General features: G+C 52.5%; 2 protein-coding genes across 3 annotated transcripts in view; both read left to right on the top strand.

Annotated features, from left to right (window-relative positions):
• Positions 1-13,161, top strand: part of ANK1 (ankyrin 1) — a 165,034-nt gene extending 151,873 nt beyond the window's left edge. Inside the window, exons 1-3 of one of the 2 annotated variants that reach the window (XM_049866338.1) lie at positions 1,134-1,447; positions 2,160-2,243; positions 10,339-13,161. In XM_049866338.1, coding sequence (XP_049722295.1) covers positions 1,229-1,447; positions 2,160-2,243; positions 10,339-10,365 — 330 coding nt within the window. In that variant the 5' untranslated portion in view covers positions 1,134-1,228 and the 3' untranslated portion in view covers positions 10,366-13,161. Of the gene's footprint in view, positions 1-1,133; positions 1,448-2,159; positions 2,244-3,282; positions 3,349-10,338 lie in introns of those variants that run through there. The other variant, XM_049866339.1, reaches the window with a different exon arrangement.
• A 3,183-nt stretch (positions 13,162-16,344) lies between these two features.
• NKX6-3 (NK6 homeobox 3) lies at positions 16,345-21,493 on the top strand. The gene is made up of 3 exons (XM_049866808.1): positions 16,345-16,726; positions 18,898-19,067; positions 21,254-21,493. The coding sequence occupies exons 1-3, from the start codon at positions 16,345-16,347 to the stop codon at positions 21,491-21,493; spliced, it is 792 nt and encodes a 263-aa protein (XP_049722765.1).
• The last annotated feature ends 353 nt before the right edge of the window (positions 21,494-21,846 follow it).

The raw sequence follows: 21,846 nt of genomic DNA on the forward strand, positions 1-21,846 counted from the left end.
AATCTTGAAAAGTAGTAGATTGCACTAGCACCCCTGTTTTACGGATGAGGAAACCGAGGTACAGGAAAGGCACCCAGCTTTCCTAAGACCTCACAGTAAGTTAGTGGCAGGTCAGTGTGCTGTGTCCCAGATCTTTGTTCCTTCCACCGTCCTAGGCTGCTCATCAAAGAGGGACAGCCAGATCCAGAAAGTGAAATTTCTTCCAGCCACAGCTGCTGCTGCCGCTGCATTTGTGAATCAGCTCTGTGAAAGCAAGTTAATACGCGTGGTTCCTGCTCAGTGGGTGTTGACAGCCTAGCATGGGAAGAGCCTTTAAGGACAGGCCTTAAATGGACATGCCAGTTCTATGCTAAAGGGCAGGGCTTCCGTGCCCAGTAAAGGAGGGGACCCAGGGCTGATGGGAAGTTTCACCTCCGGCCTCCAGGACTTACCAATGGGCTTCCAGGTGGCCCCACCACCTGTGCTGGGTCCGTGCTGTGCTCATTTGACTGGGCCTGAGTAAATCACTCACTCTTGGGGCTCTTTTTTAATTAAAGTTTTAACGCTCAGAGCATTAGCTAGTCCCATCCTTAGGGGCGGGGGTGGGCATCATTCTGATCACAGCAATAGCAGCCCCAAAGAAACACACAAGTAGCTACATTCTTGGATCTTCCCTCTCTCTCCCCACCCCCCGTCCCCTTATATCCCTGGGTGAGAACATTTCCCTGGGAAGAGCTCACTCACTCCCTGGCAGCACTGTCCTCTAGGTCCCCATAAGGATGCCTTGGCAGGCAGGCAGGAAGGAAAGGCATGAGAGCAAGACCCTCTCTGAGCATTCTCTGGGTGGGGCGGGGTGTCACTTGCACGGTGACTTTGACATGCGCTCTCAACGCAGAGGACAAAAGCACCTGCCGGCTTCCTTCTCGCCCAGTTGGACAGCTCCAGCAGCTGGTTTGGGGAGCTAAAATTATAGAAGCCTGACGTCACCCAGGGTGAGGGCAAAGCCTGGGGCTGCTCAGCAGGAGAGGCACTCAGCACGGGCTATTCCAGTCGTGGGGCCACTGGGTCTCCTGTCGTGGGAGAAAGGCGAGAGACGGAGAGAGAAAACCAGAGACAGAGAGAGAATATGGATGGGGCGGCTGGGAAAATCAGGAGTCCGAGAGGAGAATGAGAGGCTGGACTCCTGCAGTAGCCAGGCCCCTGGCTCCGCTGGCCACTGGAGGGCCAGGCCGGTGAGGAGGAGGTGAGGATGTGGACCTTCATCATCCAGCTCCTGGTCACACTGGTGCTCCTGGGCTTTTTCCTGGTCAGCTGTCAGAACGTGATGCACATTGTTAAGGGCTCCCTGTGCTTTGTACTGAAACACATCCACCAGGAGCTAGACAAGGAGCTGGGGGAGAGCGAAGGCCTGAGTGACGACGAGGAGACCATTTCCACCAGGGTGGTCCGGCGTCGGGTCTTCTTGAAGGTAAACGCCAGGCAGGCAGCAGGACTGGGCTAGAGGAGGGAGCCACTGGGGGCCAAGGCCAGGGCAGAGGGCCGTGCTGGGCATGGGGAAGAGTGGGAGAAAGTGCTAGATGCCAAGTCAGGACACATGGTAGAAAAGACGGAGCGGACAGACCTCGGTGGATCGAGTCCTGCACAGAGAGCCAGAGCTCTGTGCAGCACCCACCCAGGCCCCCCAGCAGCATGGGATGGCAGAGAAAGCCAGCTCTGGGTGTTAGAGGCCTGTTCTTGTCCTGCAGCTTCCAGATTGCAGGCCAGTCACATGCAGGGCAATGGAGTATGTGGGAGTGCTTTCTAAACTGTAAAGTGCTGTAGAAGCATAAATTAGGTGCCTCGCTTCCTCTCTCAGGGCGTCCCCTGTAAATCGTGTATGGTGGTCCTGGTGTTGCCTACTCCCTGGGGCTGTTGTGAGGATGGAGAGCACAAAGCTCTTGCAGGCTCTAGGCTCCATCCTGTCTTCAGGCCCCACTGGGGTGCCTCTGACACTCAGTGACCCATTGGTTTGGCTGCAGCTCCTTGCCAAGTTGGAGTTCCCTGTGATAGTGGGGATTTATTGGACTGAAACTATTGCTGCTGCTGCTGCTGCCGCTCCTGCTATTTTACTTCATCTTCCTCTTATTTCCAAACTATGACTTCTCAACCTCAGCTTTTCTTCTGCCTTTCTCTAATTCCAGGGGAATGAGCTTCAGAATATTCCAGGGGAGCAGGTGACAGAGGAACAATTCACGGATGAACAGGGCAACATTGTCACCAAGAAGGTGGATGTAGAGTCACCCTGAGCTGGGAGGGGCAGGTGGGCTGGAAGCTGGTAGGCGGGCGGAACTCACAGCTTCTGGCTCCTGCCCTCACAGAGGGGTATAAGCATGGCTGTGGCTGCCGTCTTTACTGCTCAGTAAGCATGTTCAGATGCTGGGAGCTTCCGGGCTTCTGCGGTCCAGATATGGTGTTCCTCATAGCTTCTTTGCCTGATTCAGCCTGAGTAGTTCGCACTACTCTGTTCCTGAGGGAACTGCCCCCATGGAACAGCCCAAACCTAATCCTGAGATGCCTAGCTCAGAAAATAGAGCTTTAAGAGAGCCTCCTAAAACAAAAGGATGTGGAAATTCATGGAATTAGTAGCAGGTATTAATTCAGCAGCCATGATTTTGCCTACTGAGTGCTGGGCACTGTGCCAGGTATGAGCAAAAGGGAGAAGAAGGAGCAAAGGGAGGACCTTGTGTGTGTCCACGGGGATACCGCCCATGCCCCTGTGCATCCGTCTTTCCTCCCACACAGGAAGCTTCTTGCAGGCAGGGACCATGCTTATGTTTTCATCTCCCCCTCCTAGGACATGGCAGGTAGATGCCAAGTACACGATAGTTTGAATTTTGGGATGAATGAATGAGGGAATGAATGGATTCAATCGCATTGCATTACCGTAGACAACAAAGAAATGTCTTCTGCCTTCAGGAGTTTATAGTCCTATGGGAAAGACACACAGCATAAACTTTTCTTCATACCACAGGGCAGAATTCAATAAGGGCTTTTGCCTGGAGATAGAAGGTACATGTGTTCAAACCTTGATCCTTAAGCCTGCTAAGATCCCTCTTCAAATTCTAGCCTCTCTGAGGTTGTCCACTGTGAGTTTTCCATACAGTGATGGGACGCAAAAGAGCATCCCTTCTCTCTGCCAGTCAAGGAAGGGCCCTTTAGGACAAAGGCTGCCTCTGCCTCGGATCTCATTTCCAGGGACCTTCTCTTCTCAAACTCTGTCTTGATTATTTGACCAGCCCTCTCCCCCTTCCCTCTCTTTTCCAGATTGTTCGCAAAGTTGTTCGGGAGATAGAGTCATCTGGTGCTGAAGACACCCAGATGCATGAGAAGGTGACTGTTAAGGGGCCCCTGGAGGATGCTAGTGAGCTGGACGCAGATCTCTTGCTCTTCCGAGTGGTCCGGGCACCGTTATCTGCTGCCCCATGTCCGCTCCAGTTCACTCTGGGTTTCCATCTGGGCCGTGCACTCACCCCTTCCTTTCGGCTCTCCCCTGAGCCTCCCTTCCCCACGACCTCCAGACGATCTCTTTTTCATTCTTTTGCTTATGTTCTGCCTGTCTCGCTGTGTGATCTGTCCTGCTTTCTGTCTCTGCTGCCATCTCCAGGTGGAGCCCAAAGGAAGTAGCCTACAGCCGGACCTGATAGAGGGCAGGAAGGGGGCTCAGATAGTGAAGTGGGCCAGCCTGAAAAGGGGGAAACAGTGATCTCCCAGCCTCTCCCCCAGGAATAGCCTCTTTGGAGGTAACACCGTCTTTCTCCATCTGCTGTGCATGGCCTGGTGTGCTGGTGGAGAGCCGCCCCTGCATGCTTCCTCCTCTCCATCCTTTTTCCCCAGAGAACTCTGCTCTCAGGGCCCTTTCACCCCATCCGAGAACTCCAGCCCTCTGCCAGCATGATGTGGCATGAAAAGAAGCCCTTACAGCTGGGGCAGGGAGCAAGGGCACTCCTGAGGCATTGATTTTAGTTTGCCAACCTACTAACTGCATCTCTGAGTCTCAATTTCCTCATCAAGCAACTAACAATACCTACTTGACCTAATTCTCAGGAAGTGCTTGAGAAAAATAAGATTTGAAAAACTGCTTTAATGAGTGAAAAGCATGCTGTAAATCTAAGCAGTACTGTTATCTTGGAAACCAAGCAATGGTGCTCTAGAGATGGAAAGGACAGGGCGCTGGAGGGGGTAGTGGAATCTGTGGAGCGTGTAGCAGCCAGCGTAGGTCCCTGGGAAGAGCTCCAAGAGTGACAGACAGATGTCCAACTATCAACCATTTTTCCAGGTGTCTCTTGAACCTGAAACCTACGGAAGTTTGATGAACCCAAGATTTAGATTCTCCTTGGTGCTTCTTCAAACATGCTTCTCCTTTGCTTTCTAGGAAAGAGCGAAGTTGAACAGAACCAGGGCATCTACGCCATTCTCCCTGCAAGGCAGGGTGGTTGGGTGGTTGTCAGACTGCATGGCATGCGTGCGCGCAAGCATGGGGGCCCCCCGAGGAGGAGGGTGTGCCGTGCTGTGCGGTGAGGGGGCGCGGTGAAGACGCTGCGCCGGTGGATGGTCCTCCACGCGCCCTGTGCAGTGCTGGGGACTTCAGCGGCCAGCTCTGGTCTCCGTCCTCCCTGATGGATCCTGTACTGAGCTGCCCCGAGGCCCTTCATTGTGCCCAGCTCGGGGCAGCTCAGTACAGGATGCATCGGGGTGGGAGTCAGCAGGACGCAAGGAAGCACTGAGGCCCCAGCACAGCACTGCCGAGGCTGTTACCCTTTTAAGACCCCAGGGCAAGGCTGTGGGGCTGAGCCCACGCAGGCGCTGCCTTTCTGCACTCAGGCCAAAAGCAAGCCCACTGCCTTCTGAGCCGCCAGAACTGCTGACTCTGTGCTTCCCATCATATCTCAGCACTTGGGCAGAAAAGAGGACTGGCGGATCTAGTTATAGGATAAAATTAGACCTGACTCCTCAGCAGCTTAAGGAGGTCACTGCATTAACCCTGGCACCGCCAGGCTGTTGCTTCGAGGCTGTGATGGCCTGCGTCTTGGTCCTGGAAATAACGCAAAGGTGCAGATAATTTGAAAAAGCAGGGAGTGGAAGGAAAAGGACACTTTTCTGCCTTGTTTTTCTTGTGGTAGCAGCAGCCGTGGCTCTAAAGTTCAGCTTCTGTTTGGCTCAGATTCTGCTGATATTGTTCAACAGGAGAGAGACAGCCCAGAAGCCAGGCTGGAGGAGGGGAGAGGGGAAGCTTAGAATTATTAGTTTTTTTAATTTGCTATAGAAGATCTCCGAAGTGGCCAAACCCCCAAGGGCAATGCAGGGACCGGACCACACAAGAGTGGGCATCAGGAACACTGAGCAGGTGGTCTCCAGGATGGGTCAGGGGTCTCTGCCAATAGGAGTCTAGGAGGAGCAGAGTGTGTGGGGGGCGAGGGGGACACACAGTGATGAGGAAGCCAGCAAAGAGGCAGAGCTCCTACCTAGACCCCTTAAATGTTCAGGAGGTGGCGTAAAACCCTTTACCCTCACAATAAAGGAACTGAGTGCTGTCCGATCCTCAATACTCACTCCCACCAGCCGCTGCCAAACACGTGTTTATTTCAGAGAGAGTGAAAGCTGGGGCGTTGGAGTCTAGACTCAAGATCTAGCTCCCCCTATTTCCAGATTAAAAAAAAAAATGTTGCCCGGGAGTTGACTCTGACTCATAGTGATCCCACCTGTGTCACAGTAGAACTGTGCTCCGTAGGGTTTGTAATCGTTGATTTTTTGGAAGTAGATTGCCAGGCCTTTTTTCTGAGAAGCCTCTGGGTAGACTTGAACTGCCAACCTCTTGGTTAGCAGCCAAGCACATTGACCCACATTACCTTGAACAAGTCGTTTAACTGCACTAGCTCAGCCTCCTTGAGGACGGATGATAATAATCTCTTCTGAATGTGTGTTACTCTTCAATAAAAAAGTTTAAAATAGTGACGTAATTGTGAAAGCTGTGGTAAAGAGTAAATAACATACGTATTCTGACAATCAATTGTAGATCTGATTGGTAGTGTGACCCGGAACAAGTCGATTGACCTTTCTAAGCCTTGGGCTCCTTATTCATACAATAGCAATAATGCTGATGATGTTTGCTCACAGGGTGGTTGTGATCAGTGTGTTTGTCTGGGATGGGGCTGTGTAACGGATGACAGTCTAGTCCACTGTTTCTCAAAGTGTCATCCACAAACCCTCTGGCTTAGAATTGTCCAGGAGGCTTGTTAAAATACAAATTCCTGCCCCAGACCTTGTGAATTAAAGTTCTGGCACCTGGGATTCTGCCTGAAACTCCTGAAGTGGCTTTTATGCGTACTGGAGGTGACTTTATGATGTCCAATGTTGGTTCTCCTTCCCAAACTTCCTAGAGGTGGTGTGGCACAGTTGTAGACTGTATGTCTAAAACGTGAGTTGTAATGAATGACGGTAATAGGCCGTCAGAAGATGAGGAACACCCCCAAAGGGTGGAATGTCCCAGTGAGGGTTGGGATGAGGATGGAATGGACTGGAAATGCCCACTCTGATTCCCTCACTACCACTCTCAATGCTGGGAAGGTGCTTTCTGGTAATATTTTCAGAAGCCAGAAAATTGCAGTTTAGTCAGGGGATGAGTGCTGAGGGCACACAATAGCAGGTGGTGGGTTTTGCTTTGTGCCTGAGTATACAGGTCCAAGCATTAGGGTCTCAGTCCCTGGGGAGTGCAAACGGTTAAGGCACTCAGCAGCTAACCACAAGGTTGGAGGTCAGAGTCCACCCAGAGGTGCCTTGGAAGAAAGGCCTGGCCATCTACCTCTGAAAAATCGGCCATTGCAAACCCTGCGGAGCACAGTTCTACTCTGACACACATGGGGTCGCCATGAGTCCGAATTGTCTTGAAAGCCACTGGTTTTTTTTATTAGGGTCTTGCTAAAGGGACAGAATGGAGTCAGGAAGCTGGAAGGGCTGGTAGCAAGACAGCCCAGCAGTGCTCTGGGTTCCAGAAGCCAAGGCAGGGGACTGATTCTTGGCAGCCATCTGCATCTGCAGATGCAGAATTCAAAGACTGCAGCCTTTTTTATTTTTACAGAGATCCTTTCCATTTGGATACTCTGGTTACAAGACTTGCACTAGCTCTGACAATGAGATATTTTGAATAAGTTAAAAAAAAAACAATCAATAATCTCAATGGGGAGGGGGCAGGGAGGCAGGTGTTTTAATTTGCTGTTTTATTTTGTTTTAAGTTACAATCCACCCTCACTCCCCAGACATTGCAAGTATATTAGAATCTGGGGTTGGGAAGGAGAGGAGAGAGCGGCAAGCACTGGCTAATGGGGCTGCGGGGACCAGGTGTTACAGCACAGAGGGACAAAACGAGGGAAAGAAACTGACCAACACAGCCATGAGGAGTGGGAAGGGGCTATTTTCTAAGCTTTTTAGAGGGCAAGACCTTTCTCTGAGTGGAATTAGGAGAAGAGGTGTGGGACAGTGGTAGAATGAGCCAGAGACTTGTGTTCTAATCCTGCCCCAGCCACAGCCTGTAGGCTCCAACTGGGACCGGCCACAACTCCTCTCTGAGTCTCAGTTTACCCAATGATGAAATGAGAGCTTCTGCTGGAATGATCTCTAAGGCTTGAAATTTCTCCTCTGCTCAGTGCCTGGGTAGAAACCTGGGTGGGAAGTATTAACCTGTCTTTCACAGACTCAAGATTTTATAATTGTCTCTTATTTGAGGAATGCTTAGCCCTGGTGGCTCAGTGGTTAAAGCGTTCGGCTACTAACTGAAAGATCGGTGGTTTGAACCCACCAGCTGCTCCTCAGGAGAAAGATGTGGCAGTCTGCTTCCATAAAGATTTACAGCCTTGGAGACCCTATAGGACAGTTAAACCCTGGTAGTGGTTAAGTGCTACAGCTGCTAAGCAAAAGGGCAGCAGTTCGAATCCGCCAGGCGCTCCTTGGAAACCCTGTGGGGCAGTTCTACTCCGTCCTGCAGGGTCGCTATGAGTCAGAATTGACTCGACAGCAGTGGGTTTTTTTATAGAGTCTCTGTATGAGTCAGAATCAACTTGACAGCCACTATACTTTTTTTTTTTTTTTCAGCAGCACTGGAGTAAACACTGTAGGAAACACCAAGAAGGCTAAGACCTAGCAATTGCCCTCTATCAGTTTCCTTCGAATTGACCTTGACTGACGGTGACAGTAAAACTGTATTCCATGGGGCTTTCAATGGCTGGTTTTTCAGAAGTAGATTGCCAGGCCTTTCTTTCAAGGTACCTCCGGGTGGACTGAAACTTCCAATCTTTCAGTTAGCAGCCAAGCACGTTAACCATTTGCACCATCCAGAGATTCTAGCAGTTGCCCTCAAGAGTGTTCATAATCCAGCCAAGGAAATAATGCAGACATAAAAAATGAAAGGATAAAAACAGATTTCCAGAGGTCCCAGTAATAGTTTACATTCATGTAATGCCCACTATTCTAAGCCGTTTATATATTTCAACTCTTTTAATTATTGCAATAATCTAATGAGATAGATACTGTTTTTTTTTCCTTATTTTATTGCTGAGTCACAGAGAGCATAAGTAACTTGACCAAAGCCACACAGTGGGTAATTGGCAGAGCCAGGATTTGAATGCATGCAGTCTGGCTCCAGAGTTCTTGCTTTTAACCACTACATTCTACTACCTCTCTAAATAAAAGGTAGTGACTGGAAGGAAGAGTTTCCGGAGCGTAGAAGAGAGAATACGAGAGAGCTGGAGTTATCTGAAGGCTTCATGGAAGAGGGGACTTGAATTTTGTCTTAAGGGCGGTGGGTGGGACCTCAGCTAAGAAAAGGGTGGAGAGGATCTTTGTCAGGGGAGAAGCACAAGAAGAGGCAGAGAGACAGGGGGCCTTGTGGTTCAGAAGACATGGAGGAAACCGACTTGGCTGATAGGAAGGCTCAGGCAGTTCAGGGGGAACCCAGGTTTCTACCTCTCTAGATAAAAGAGTCCTGCCCTTGAGGATAGCAGTTCATTCAAGTGACAGAAGTAGAAGGGCCTGGACTTTTAGCTTTACAGCAGCATCTGGCAAGAAACTCAACACCACCCCTTCCATCCCTGGAGAACCACACAGAGTTGAGTCCACCTGGTCACCTTCAGCGTTCCTCCCCAGTCCCCTTTCCTGTGGACCCTGTCTGGGGACAGCCCTGCATCAGAATAAGTTCCTGCCTTTCTGTGCCACTTCCTCTTTTATATTCAAGAGTCCTCTGGTTGCTCTTTTCCCCATTGGTCCCAAGGTCCCGGCAGACAGAATCCCGAATGGCTGGTCTTGAAAGCATGGAGTTTTCACACAGGTTGGAGGATGAGGTACCATGAGGCTAGGATGGTGCCTTGCTGTGAATCCCAGGCTGCTGAATTGGGCCTTTACTCTGCAGGCAAAGCTGCTACTTTCAAGCCTAAAACACACAGTATTTTAGAGAGGAGGCACCTCTTCTTCAAGGATTCTTTGCCACAATATTATCCATCCATGGGACATGGGAAAGCAGCCAGTGTCACTTGACAGTAAAAGCTTGTAGACCAGAGCCAGTAAAAGCTCCCCAGCCAGAGACCATATCTGCTTTGTCCCTGGGTCTCCAGGGCTGGCGCATAGCAGACATCGATACATGTTGGCTGAACTGAACTGAAAAAGTAGAGGGCTCCATTGACTAGCCTAGCCCCTTTTGTGGTACAAGTCCTGACTCATGAAAATGGCCCCCTCTCCTAAGGTACAAGGACCTGCTCATGGGGATTTCTCTCAGGTGACAGCATAGGCCTGAGAGCGGCCTGCCTCCTCTCTGAGGGCACAGAGCTCTCTTTAACCCACACAGGAGGGTGCTCTCGGGAGCTCATCTACTCAGTTGGGAACCTGGGCAGCTGGCTCTGAGAGGCAGCCTCTGGGTTGGAGGGTGGGTAGATGGTAGTTCAGGAAAGCCAGAGGCCGAAAGCTCAGCATCTTTTATCTCGTCACCTTGCTAGTTACCAGTACCAGTTGCCATCAGATCAACTCCAACTCACGGCGACCCCATGTGTGTCAGAGTAGAATTGCGATCCATAGGGCTTTCCATGCTGATTTTCAGAAGTAGATTGCCAGGCTTTTCTTCTGAGGACCCTCTGAGTGGACCGAAACTTCCAACCTTTTGGTTAGCAGCTGAGCACGTTAACCATTTGCACCACTAAGGGACTTCCCTGCCTTGCTAGGGGCGGCTGTTTTTCCTGAATCAGATCTGCCTGAGCAACTAGACACAAAACTATTTGAGTTTTTTCTGGAAATTGCCCTTTTAAATTTTAAGTGACCCCTTTCTCTCTTTCTGTCCCTCAGGATCATACCTCGACACCCAACCCCTGAACTCCACACACTCTGCCATGCACACAGGAGGAGAGCTGGACCAGAGGGCAACAGAAGCGGTGCACACGTTCCTCTAGGCTCACGGCATGATCTCTGTAAGAGACTTCCTGTAGTCTCCTATTCGCATGAACGACCGACTGTAGACGCATGACCTACAGTCCTCAATCCTGCCTCTAGTGACAGATCTCTGTCGGAATCAGGACAAAAGCAGCAAGAAGGGGAGAGAGAGAGAAAAAAAAAAAAGAAAGACACCTGAAGAGAGAGTGAGAACGCCAAAGTCAACAAGGGCTCTTTGTGGCTGGGGATGGTATTTCTTTTTAAATCATCTTAATTTTGACCTCGTACAGGGTAGATTTTTTTTTTTTCAACCTCATCAGTAAGAAATCCATGTGGGCTTCCTGTAAAGAAAAAAAGAGAAAGGAAACCAGGCAAGAAATAGTTCAGCACCTTAATCCCACGTCCCCATCTGCCAGGCTTCCCCATCCACCACACAACTCCATTCCATTTGTGACTGTCCCCTTCCGTTCCCCAGTGGGACTGCTCCTCCCAGAACGCGCCACATGACCTTCAGGACACACACACGTTCACCTCTCCCCTCCACTCAGTATACACAGATTTTACTGTGATGTCGGAAGCTATATAGACTCTCCTGTGGATAAACTGGAATTTTTTTTACATTGTCTCTCTCTCTCTGCCAGTTTCAGTATTTATCATCTTCCAATGAAAAATCATTACCTTTAGAGTGCATTCGGGGTTCCTTGTGTTAGGGACTTAAGAATCTGAGGTGAGGACCCCCAGGCTTAGCTGTAGGGCTCAAAGGGAGCCGGCACCCCATCTGAAAGGGTCTTCTCCCTCAGTTGGGGGAGGGCCGGTGGCTGTCCCAGGATTTGCACCAGCATGTTCAGTAGAGAAGAGGTTTTCTATATCTTCAAGCACTTATATCATAGTCTGTGTTCAAAGTGTAAACTGTACAGTAATCAGCCTTGTGTATATGAAAAACAATAAATACTATGCAAACCAATAGAAACACTTTAGCAGTATGTACAAAGCACTAACAGCTGAGCTCCTGAGGACTTCTCCAGGCTGCAGGAGAAGGAGCTACATACAGCCTGTCCTTTCAGTGAAAGAGAAAGGAAGGGAGTTGAGCTAGTGAATGTATCTGCCAGTTCTTAGAAGTCAGCGACAATCCCAAGGTCTCCCAGAGCGAACTTGGTGCTGTAACTCCAGGCAGCCGGCAGGATGGGGGGTCATGGGTGCCGGTACTAGGCTCTCGGGCTCGACAGCCTCAGTACCCCCACTTGACTGACCAAGCCCCTCTCGCCCCACCTGGAGAGGCAGAGCGAGGGGACCACTCCTGACCACATGCCCAGGGAAAGGACAGCAGGAGAAGAGAGCAGCTGACGACCAAGTTGCCCGGGGCTAGGAAGGAGACCCTTCTAGGCCAGGCTCCGGGTCAGGGCAGAAAGGAAGCTCGCCTCGGTGCCATCAGGGAAGAGCCTTAAAGTTACACTAGCGCCTCCGGCCGAGGGAGGCCCGAATCAGCACAACACGCCCGGCCGTCGGCGGCCGGCGCCCTCTAGGGCCAGGAGAGTGACTCCGGCAGGCTCTTCTCGCTCTCCAAAGAGCCACTGTTTGTGGATGTCCTTTGTCACTTCCTCCCCTGCCGCTCGTCTGAGTTGTCCTCGGGACACCTTTAAACCTTCCGAGTAGCACAGAGCTCCCTCAGTGTCAGAGACCCCAAGGCCCTGTGCCTGCGACCAGCCCCAAAGATCTCCCCGCGGCGCGGGGACAGCTGGCCTCTCGTCACAGGGCCCCAGCCCGCCGGTCCGGCCCCCTCGGTGCCCTCCCCGGGCCGAGCGCGGACTGCACCAGGGGCCGCGGAGCCGCCCTCCGGCCTGCTCGGGCCCGACCGGCAGCCTATCGCCCGGGCCACCCGGATACAGCTCGGTCTGCGTCCTGAGCCCGCCAGGATCCGGCGCCCCGACCCATGTGTTCTCGTGCGTTCCCGGCGGGATTTGCTTTGCTTTCTTAGAGAAGTGGGGAGGAGAGAGGAAGTTCAAATGTGTGGCCTACGTTCTCCCTGAAGGCAGTCGGAGGAAACCCAGCCTCCGGGCCTCCTCCTCCTGGGCCGCGCAGGTCAGGGTGCCCCTTGCCAGTGGGCGCTGCCGTCCCCACACAGAGGCCGGGTCTGGCTCGGCTGTAGCGGCGCGAGGGAGGAGAGGCGCCTGCTTGTCCCCAGAGCACCCCCCCCCACCCCGCCTCGGTAGTGCCACTCGTCTGGGGGCGCCGCCGCCTCGCGGCCTGGCCCCAGGCTCTTCCCCGGCCGCAGCGGGAAAGGACAGGCAGCGCGCGGCGGTGGGTTGGGTGAAGAAGGCCCCAGGAAGCCAGGCGCAGGGCTCGCCTCTGCCACCTTGATTCTGTACCTCCCTCTCCCGGGTCGCCGCTGCAGCCGAACCCAGTAGCCCCTCTTAGAGCCCCGCGTGGGTCTCGCGGCTCAGGCTCCGCTTTGGCACCTTCTGCTCTGTCTGGCATGGCTGCTTGGCCCTCCGGCCCCAGGCCCTCGGCGGCATGGCTGCACGCTCCAGTTGCTAGTAGGAGCTGTTAGGGGAGGAGTTTGGGGTCTCCACTTGATGCCTAGAGAATGCTGCAGTCTGCACATTAGACGCTTTTTAGAAGTTTTGAAATTACCTTGATTTTTTTAATTGTTATGAAAATGAAATCTTTTCTTGACTCTCTCCCACATACTCTGTTATCGGGAGAGAACTCCCCAGCCCCCACTCTGATGTATAGACCATTCTCCCTACACCAGCTGAACAAATGTCAAAATTAATAAAGAAATTGACTCATGGCACAGGGCTCCACCTCTCCTTCTTGGCTCTTCTTTGGGGGTTTGAGGTGAAACCTGGGGGGAAGTGAACCTGGGTTGGGACGTGAAGGGGTTTGAGGGTATGATCAGCCCACTGGGAGGCCTGCACCCCAGGGAGGGGCCCACCAATGCCTGCCTCCTTCATAGAAGCCTGGGCAGCCCCTCAGTCAAGACTCCCACCCTGGGAGAGGCACCAAGAGGGAACAGAGAAGATTTCTGTCCCACCTAATAAGTGGGGAATTGGGGTCACCACACACCACCGGGATACTTGGTCAGGCCCACAGCCAGCATACACTCAGGATAACCCCTAAGCGTTCCTTTAAAAGGTGTCTGGCCCCTGAACTCAACACCACTCATGAGTTCAAGAAATGCAGTAGTTAAGAACTCGGCTACTAACCAAAAGATATGCAGTTCGAAACCACCAGCTGCTCCTTGGAAACACTATGGAGCAGTTCTACTCTGTCCTACAGGGTTGCTATGAGTGGGAATTGACTCAATGGCAACGGGTTTGGTTTTATAGAGGAAAATGGAGTCCCTGAGAGGTGGAAATGTTAAGTGCTTGACTCCTAGCCAAAAGGTTAGCAGTTCAAAGCCACCCAGAGGCACCTCAGAAGACAGGCCGGGCAATCTGGCCCTGAAAGGTCACAGCCTTGAAAACCCTGTGGAGCAGTTCTACCCTGCACACAAGGGGTTGCCATGAGTCAGCACTGACTCACCAGCAACTAAACAACGTGGAGAGAAGAGTCTAGTTCCATTCATAACTAGCTGTGACACTTTGTGCAAGGCTAGTCACCAAGCTGGACTCAGTTTCCTCATCTGTCAAATGAGAGGATGGAGTAAGTGATTGATTAAAACACTGTCCAGTTTGTTAATGCTGGGATTCACAAATATGAATGCCTTTATCAGGCTTGGAATTAAATCAGAATCATTTGTTGCAATTTTTTTTTCTTCATAAGTGCCCATCTCAGGAGGTGACCAAATCACAGTCATACCCCAGAACATCCGTAATCCCCACCCCTCTCCAAATTTCTCTCAGAATCAGAAAGACCACCGAGGCCAGTGGGCCAATGATGGTTCTACATCAGCATCACCCAGAGGGCTTTTTAAAAGCAAAGATTCACAGTCAGAATTGCCTGGGGTGCTGGGGTAGGAACAGGAGTGGGAACTGAATTTCCCAAAGGGTTGTGATGTGCAGCCTGGTAACAAAGCCAACTCAGACGTATGAGAACCTTTTTGTTGGCAGTGGTGTTCTGAATCCAAACTTCTGGAAAAGTAATTTCCACAGCCTTTGTAAGGTCTTCCTTGTTAGGTTCCTTGAATCAACCTAAATCATTTATACTACAGAAAAACCAGTTCTATCAAGGGCACATGAAAGTAGCATGGGAGAGTCAGGCTGTGTGAGAGGGGACCCTTTCCTTAGCCCCCTCTCTGCTGGAAACCATGGAGAAGCCTGGTGGTGAAGGCTGTCTCTTGTTTCCCCGCCTGCCACAACGCAGACAGAAGTTAGTGAGCGCATCCAGCCTGATAGAGCCCACAGCCTGGTCAGGAAGGACTCTGGAGTCGCCAGGGAGGAGAGACAGAAGTCCATTGGTCTGGCAAAGCTATTTTTCCTGTCACTTTGCATGGTCAGACCAGCGGCATGCTGGTTTCCATTTTTAGTAACAAACTTCAAGAAAGAATGCTGCTAGATGTGTATAGAAAGAGCCCAAGTCTCTGGTCCTCCATACCTCAGCTTCCTTGTTTATAAAATGGGAGTCTGCCCCCATTTTACAAACACGAAAACCTTGCTTGTAAAAATTCACTAGAAAAAAAAGTATATGGGTGCCCTGGGATTCATCCAGTGCAATCCATTGAATCCATCAAACATTCCCTGAGCACCCACTAAATGCCCCACATTGGGGTTCTCAGGTGAATCATCTGCCATCCAACATCAAAGATTTCAAAGCCAAGCACTACACCAGAAAGAACGGGGCACTTGCTCCAGCAGAGGCGCCCAGAAGGAGGAGGCGATTCTGACAGAGGGAATCAGAGAGGGCTTCCCAGAGGTAAAGGTAGGAACACATGCACGGGCTCTGCCCCCTCACTTCAGCCTCAGTGGACAGGGATGTACACACACCCCCACCACTCCCAGAGGTCCTCTTTGCCCCTTGCCCCGATCTGCCCCTCTGCCCTGGCAGTCCCCCACTCAGGCTCTCAAGCCAGTCACAGGAACATGCATCCACCAAACAAAGTAGACACTGCCCTGCCTCCCCACTTACCCCAGCCCAGCACAGAGAAGGAGGGAAACTTCCAGGCTCAGTCTCGAGCACCCTGCTTCCCAAAACGTATCCGTACATAAAGGGGCCTGAACACCTCAGGAGTGACCTCTGAGACCAGCCTCTTCTCCCTCAGGGAAGCAACTGCAGCAACTATGACTTCTATCTGCAGGAGCCTCCAGGGACTTGCAGGCACCCATCTTTACCTAGATGCTGGTGTTGGGGAACCAGGAGCAGATGGACCCTCTGACAAGAAACAGAGCTACCACAGCTAATTTCTCTCTCTCTCTCTCACACACACACACAGGCACACACACACAGGCACACACACACACACAGGCTGATTTTACAGTCAATCTTTCAAAGTGCAATTTGTCTAGGAAAAGCCAATGTGAGGCCCGTGCGCGTTCTGACCAATGGTGGCGCGGCTCTCACAGCTCAGCCAGTCTCGGGCCTGTATTCTAATGGGCCATATCTTTATCAAGGAAATATTGGTTCTCTGAACTTAAAACTTCTCATGGAGGGTCCCCAGACTCAAAGGCAGAGGAGGGGTCTGAGGTGAGGAGTGGGGAGTTACCTCCTCCAGGCCAGGCAAGGAGAGCTGAAGAAAAACTGGTGAGGGCTCTCACCTGCCCTGGGGAGTACCTCCCTTCCGAGCCGCTGACGTGGGTGCCCAGTCCTTGGGCAAAGGCTGGGCCTGATGCTTTAGGTGGGAGGGCAGTCTGGGGCTCTGGGGCCAGTTTTGACCCTCCAAACTTGCCATGGGGTACTGGGCCAGAGCTTGGGCTCTCAGGCTTTAGGGACCTGGATTTGGGCAGCCAGGAACCTGCTGCCTTCCCCCTCCCTGTCCTGGGGATCATGGAGTCCAACCTGCAGGGGACGTTCCTGCTGAACAACACATCGCTGGCTCAGTTCTCAGAGATGAAGGCTCCCATGTGCCAGTATTCAGTGCAGAACTCCTTCTACAAGCTCAGCCCTCCAGGACTGGGCCCCCAGCTGGCTGCCGGGACACCCCACGGGATCACGGACATCTTGAGCAGGCCGGCGGCCACGCCAAACAGCAGCCTCCTCTCCGGCTACCCCCACGTGGCAGGCTTTGGTGGACTTGGCTCCCAGGGGGTCTACTATGGCCCCCAGGTGGGGAATTTTTCCAAGGCTGGGAACGAGTACCCCACCCGGACCCGGAACTGCTGGGCGGACACAGGCCAGGACTGGCGAGGCGGGCAGCAGTGCAGCAACAGTAAGTACAGGGCAAACCTTCACCCTTACCCCAGTGGGCACCATGAAGAATTGCAGGGGGAGAAGGCGGAGAGGAGAGGACTCTCCCGGGGCAGTCAGCACTGGCCACCCACCTCACTCATCATTAGACAATCCCGCTCAGGCCCCTGGGTTTATTTCCTTAGCTTAGCATAGGGCTGAATTCCTGCCTGCACCCGCCCCACGCCCACCCCAGCCTTGCTTGTACACAGGTGTCCTGACCCCCAACCCCACACCTTACCAGCTGCCCTCCTAGGGCACCTGGGGAAACTCCACGTGTGATGAAGGCCACACAGGCTGCACCCTATATAGGGTCCCAGCTGGCAGCTCTTCTTACTTCTCCCATCCAGAGCCCATGGCACCATTGCTTCACCCCAACCACCATCCAGTCCTCAGAATGCAGGCAAACGCCACCCCCAGCAAGGAGACATTGCCATAGCATTTTCTTCCCAAAGAGCCTGCTCATGCCCTGGCATCGTTCAGGGACTCAGAATGTACCCTGACTCCACCCTGACCCCACCTGCAAGTGAGGGGGCCATTTCCCACCTTCCACCCCAGGGTTTATATCAATAGTAGCAGCAACAACCACCCAGCTGCTGAGCCCAGTTGGTGGGGAGGGACAGTCTCCTCACCCCACCTGTTTCCAAGCCATGGTTTTGAGAGCTGATCCAGGGGCCTGATGATGGCAGTTGGGGACTAGAGAAAGTGGCAGAACAATCACAGCTAGGTGGGGCTTACCTGAGAGGCAGAGAGAGTGACAGTGTCTGTGGGAGCCGTCCTTGACCCCTTGACATGGCCAGGTCATGTAGGAGCAGGGGCAGAGGGAGCTGCTACTCCTGTCTGATCTCTGGGCTCCCCACTGCAATAGGGGCTTGGGGCAGCCATGGAAAACCTCAAAAGCACACCTGCCCCCTTCCACCTCCCCGCCCCCCACCCCAGCTTACACTGCTCCAGGCCACGGTGTCTGCCAGTCCACCCCTCATGAGATGGGGAAGGTCTGAGGTGGGGGACACCCACCGCAAGCCACCAGCACACTTGGCCATGCCCACAGCTGACACACACCGAGGGGCTCCCAGCTGTCCCGTAATGGTGTCTGGCCTCTGTATGCAATGCCACTCATAAGTTCAAGAAATAGCCATGCTGTGGAGAGAAAATGGAGAATTAAATGGGGAGGGCGAAGACCTCATCCCCTGTAACCTATTTCATAACCCTGTTTCGGGGTGCTTTGAGACCTGCCTCAAGCTCTCCGTCTTTCTCTCTCACCTCTACTTCCACCCACCCACCCACACACACACTTTCTCCTCCCACTATGTTCTAATCCCAAATGCACACACACACACAGGAAAATAGCTAAGAAAGTCAGTGGCTGGATGAAGGCCAAGGGAGAGAGGATGGAAGACTTCTCTCAAGAGGTCTCTTCCCCCTTCTGTGCCTCAGTTTCTTCACCTGTAACAGGACAAGCTGGGACATGGACTGTTAGGCTGCCCTGAACAAGGTCTGACTCATGTGGCCTGACTTGTAGGATTTCTTCTTCCCCTGAGCCCCTGCTGCCTTCCAGCCCAGCTCCTTCCCGGCAGGCTATGGGCTCAGGGTCTCCAGCCACCAGGCCCAGGCTCTCCAGTGTGGTCGAAGCCTCATGGCTCTCAGGCCTGGTGATATGGAGAGCACCTCCTTGGGGCCTGAGGCTCACCCCTCACTGCTTTTCCTGGAGACCTGGGAAGTTGGGACACAAGAGCACAGAAGTGAGAAGGCATTCATAGGCCCCTGGGGTCCTGCTTGTGGGTGGAGTTGTCAATACCTGTCTTGGTAACCTCATGGGAAGTCCCGGAGACAGACAGGAAACTGAAGAAGGGGAAGTAGCTTCACATGAGATGGAGGGGCACAAAACCTGGATTCCAAGCCCCTCTGTCCCTAAGAAGCTACAATCTGGGGCAGCTACAACCTCAGGCCCTCTGCCCACTCAGACTTGGCAGAGGTCACAGTCACTGTTACCTGAATGCCAAGAATGCCACAGTGCCCCAGGCAGCCTCAGTGGCATCTCTGTTGGAGGAAGTACGCCCTGGGGAAAAGGCAGGACAGAGCTGGCATTCGGTAGGTAGTACAGTCCCTGGTCCCCACACATCCTGCTCACACTCACTTCCTTCCTCCTGCCAGCACCAGACCCCCTGAGTGACAGCATCCACAAGAAAAAGCACACCCGGCCCACCTTCACAGGACACCAGATCTTTGCCCTGGAGAAGACCTTTGAACAGACCAAGTATTTGGCTGGCCCTGAGAGGGCGCGGCTGGCATACTCGCTGGGCATGACCGAGTCCCAGGTGAAGGTGAGTCTGTGTGGAAGACAGTCTTTTCCAGCCCCTCCCAGTTCCTCGGAGTAGGTCTTTGGGCACTGCCTGTCCCCCTAACTAGCCTGTTGTGCCATCGAGTTGAGTTTCGACTCATAAAAAAAAAAAAAAAAATTTTTTTTGCAGCTCCATATGACAGAGTAGAACTGCCACAGAGGATTTTCTAGGCTGTAATCTTTATGGGAGCAGATTGCACAGTCTTTCTCCCATGGAGCCACTGGTGGGTTTGAGCTGCCAACCTTCCGGTTAGCAGCTGAATGCTTAACCTTTGCGCCACAAGGGCTCCTAGAGATTGTAATAATTAACAATAACAAAATATTGGCCCCATTCTGAGAGCTTTGTATGTAGTACCTCATTTAATCCTCACGGCATCCTTGAGGTAGGTATTATTGTCCATTTTACAGATGAGGAAACAATCTCAGTTAAGCCTCTTGGCCAAGGTCACCCAGCTGGTATGTGACAGAGATGGGACTGTTAAATCTGTGGGATTCTAAACTTCATTTTTCCCTCTGCATTGCCTCGGTCAGAAAGTCCAAGAGCTGATGGTAGCCTCTGGACTGGGTTAGGTACTTACCTCTACCCTTAAATCTGTCACCATTTTATAGAACAGGGCAGTTCTGGCTTAGGTCAAAGCTTTCTTCTTTGGTGCCCCGCACCCAAAGTTTCTCTGGAGACCTCTTCTGGCTTCACAGTTGGAGAAGTTGCCCCCAGGGAGTCTGAGGAGGTGGAAATCAGTTTAGTAAGGCTTGTTTGTGAAGGCATTTCTAGCTTCTTTGGTGTGTAGTATGAGAGAATGAGTTTACCCTCCCTTGCCTTGGAAACCCTGGTGGCATACAGGTTAAGAGCTGCGTCTACTAACCAAGAGGTTGGCAGTTCAAATCCATCAGGTGCTCCTTGAAAACCCTATGGAACAGTTCTGCTATGTCCTATAGGGTCACTATGACTCAATAGCAGTGGGTAACCCTTGCCTCAGGCTCCACAGCTTCATACTTCTGATATTCCATCTTCAGTTGGATGGTCCTGGGTAGGAGGAGGTGTTATCTTCATTTTAAAGATTAGTAAGCTAAGGACAGGAGGGCATTGGTGGTTCAGTTGTAGGATTCTCACCCACCATGCAGAGGACCCTGATTCTATTCCTAGTCAATGTACTTCAAGCACAGCAACCACCCATCAGTCCTTAGAGGCTTACATGTTCCTATAATGCTGAACAGATTTCAACAGAGCCTCCAGGCTAAGACAGACTAAGAAGAAAGGCCTGGCTATCTACTTCCAAAAATCGGTCAAAGAAAACCCTATGGATCACGAAGGTCCAATCTTGTTGTGGATGGGGTTGCCATGAGTCAGGAGTCAACCTGACGGCAGCTGACAGCAACAACAAGCTAAAGGTAACTCCTTCTGTTAGCTAACGGAACAGACTTGAGCCCAAGTCCCCAGACTCCTAATCCAGGCCAGTGGCTGCCATCAGCTCTTGGAATTTCTCACTAAGGCAATGCAAAGGGAAAGATGAGGTTTAGAATCCCACAGATTCAACAGTCCCAACTCTGTCACTTACCGGGGGGTTGCCAGGCCGGGTCAGGAGCCTAGCCAGCCACCTCATAGTAACTCTGCTGGGGTGACAGCTGATGAATTTAAATGGAAGGAAATGACATGGGCCCCTCCCACACATTCTGCTTCTTTAAGGGCTTTTGTGCACTTTTCAGCTGTCTCAAGAGAGGGGTGTTTGTTTTGTTTTTATAATTAGGGGAAAAATCATTCATGAGGCCCCAGTTCTGTGAGGTCTGTAAACCAGAAGAGGAGGGGTGACTCTTTGAGCACCTCCTGATGTACCTTAACCTGGACTCAACCTTCCCGCCACCCCCTGGGGCATTCCAGCATCTTCCACCCAAGTGCCCCAGGTGGCAAAGGGGAAGCAAGGTGCACCACAGGGAGCGGAGCCGCGCTAAAAGGTTGCTGCATTCACGACACTTACTTTTGTTTTATTGGCCCTTCCCCAAGGACATCATGTGATATTACAGTCCACTCCACTACTGAGCCATTTATCTTACAATAATGGAGTATTTGCCACCGAGCGGAGTGACCGTCCTAAAAGCGGGCCCTGCTCGTGCTGTGATTCCGGGTGCCAGGCCCTGTGGGCCACATGATTCTCAGAGTCTTTCTCATCCCAGGTGTGGTTCCAGAACCGAAGGACCAAGTGGCGGAAGAAGAGTGCTCTGGAGCCGTCGTCGTCCACGCCTCGGGCGCCGGGCGGCACGGGCGCGGCCGGGGACCGCGCGGCCTCGGAGAACGAGGACGACGAGTACAACAAGCCGCTGGACCCTGACTCTGACGACGAGAAGATCCGGCTGCTGCTCCGCAAGCACCGCGCCGCCTTCTCGGTGCTCAGCCTGGGCGCGCACAGCGTCTGACGCCCGGTCCGCCCGGCCCGCTCCCTCCCCAAAGCCCGCAGCCTCCGGGCCAGACCCGGCCCGGTCCCCGTCATCCCCATCACAGCAGCCCGCAGCCGTCCAGGAGACTTCCTTCCCCTTTCCGTCCCCACGCTGCTGGGGGAGATGGGCAGAGTCGAGCGTCCCCTGTCAACCTGGGTTGGGGGAGGGGAGAGGAAGAAAAGGGAGGGGACTACTCCAGCTAAGGGAGAAGGGACACAGACGTCTCCTGAGACCTGTGGACTCAAACTTCTTTGCCGTCTTGCACCTGTGGGCAGAGATCTTGCCCTGCCAATTCTGCCGATTGGTAAGTACACAGACAGGCTAAAATGGCC

The sequence above is a fragment of the Elephas maximus genome, chromosome 22 (assembly GCF_024166365.1).
Source record: "Elephas maximus indicus isolate mEleMax1 chromosome 22, mEleMax1 primary haplotype, whole genome shotgun sequence".
Taxonomy (NCBI): domain Eukaryota; kingdom Metazoa; phylum Chordata; class Mammalia; order Proboscidea; family Elephantidae; genus Elephas; species Elephas maximus.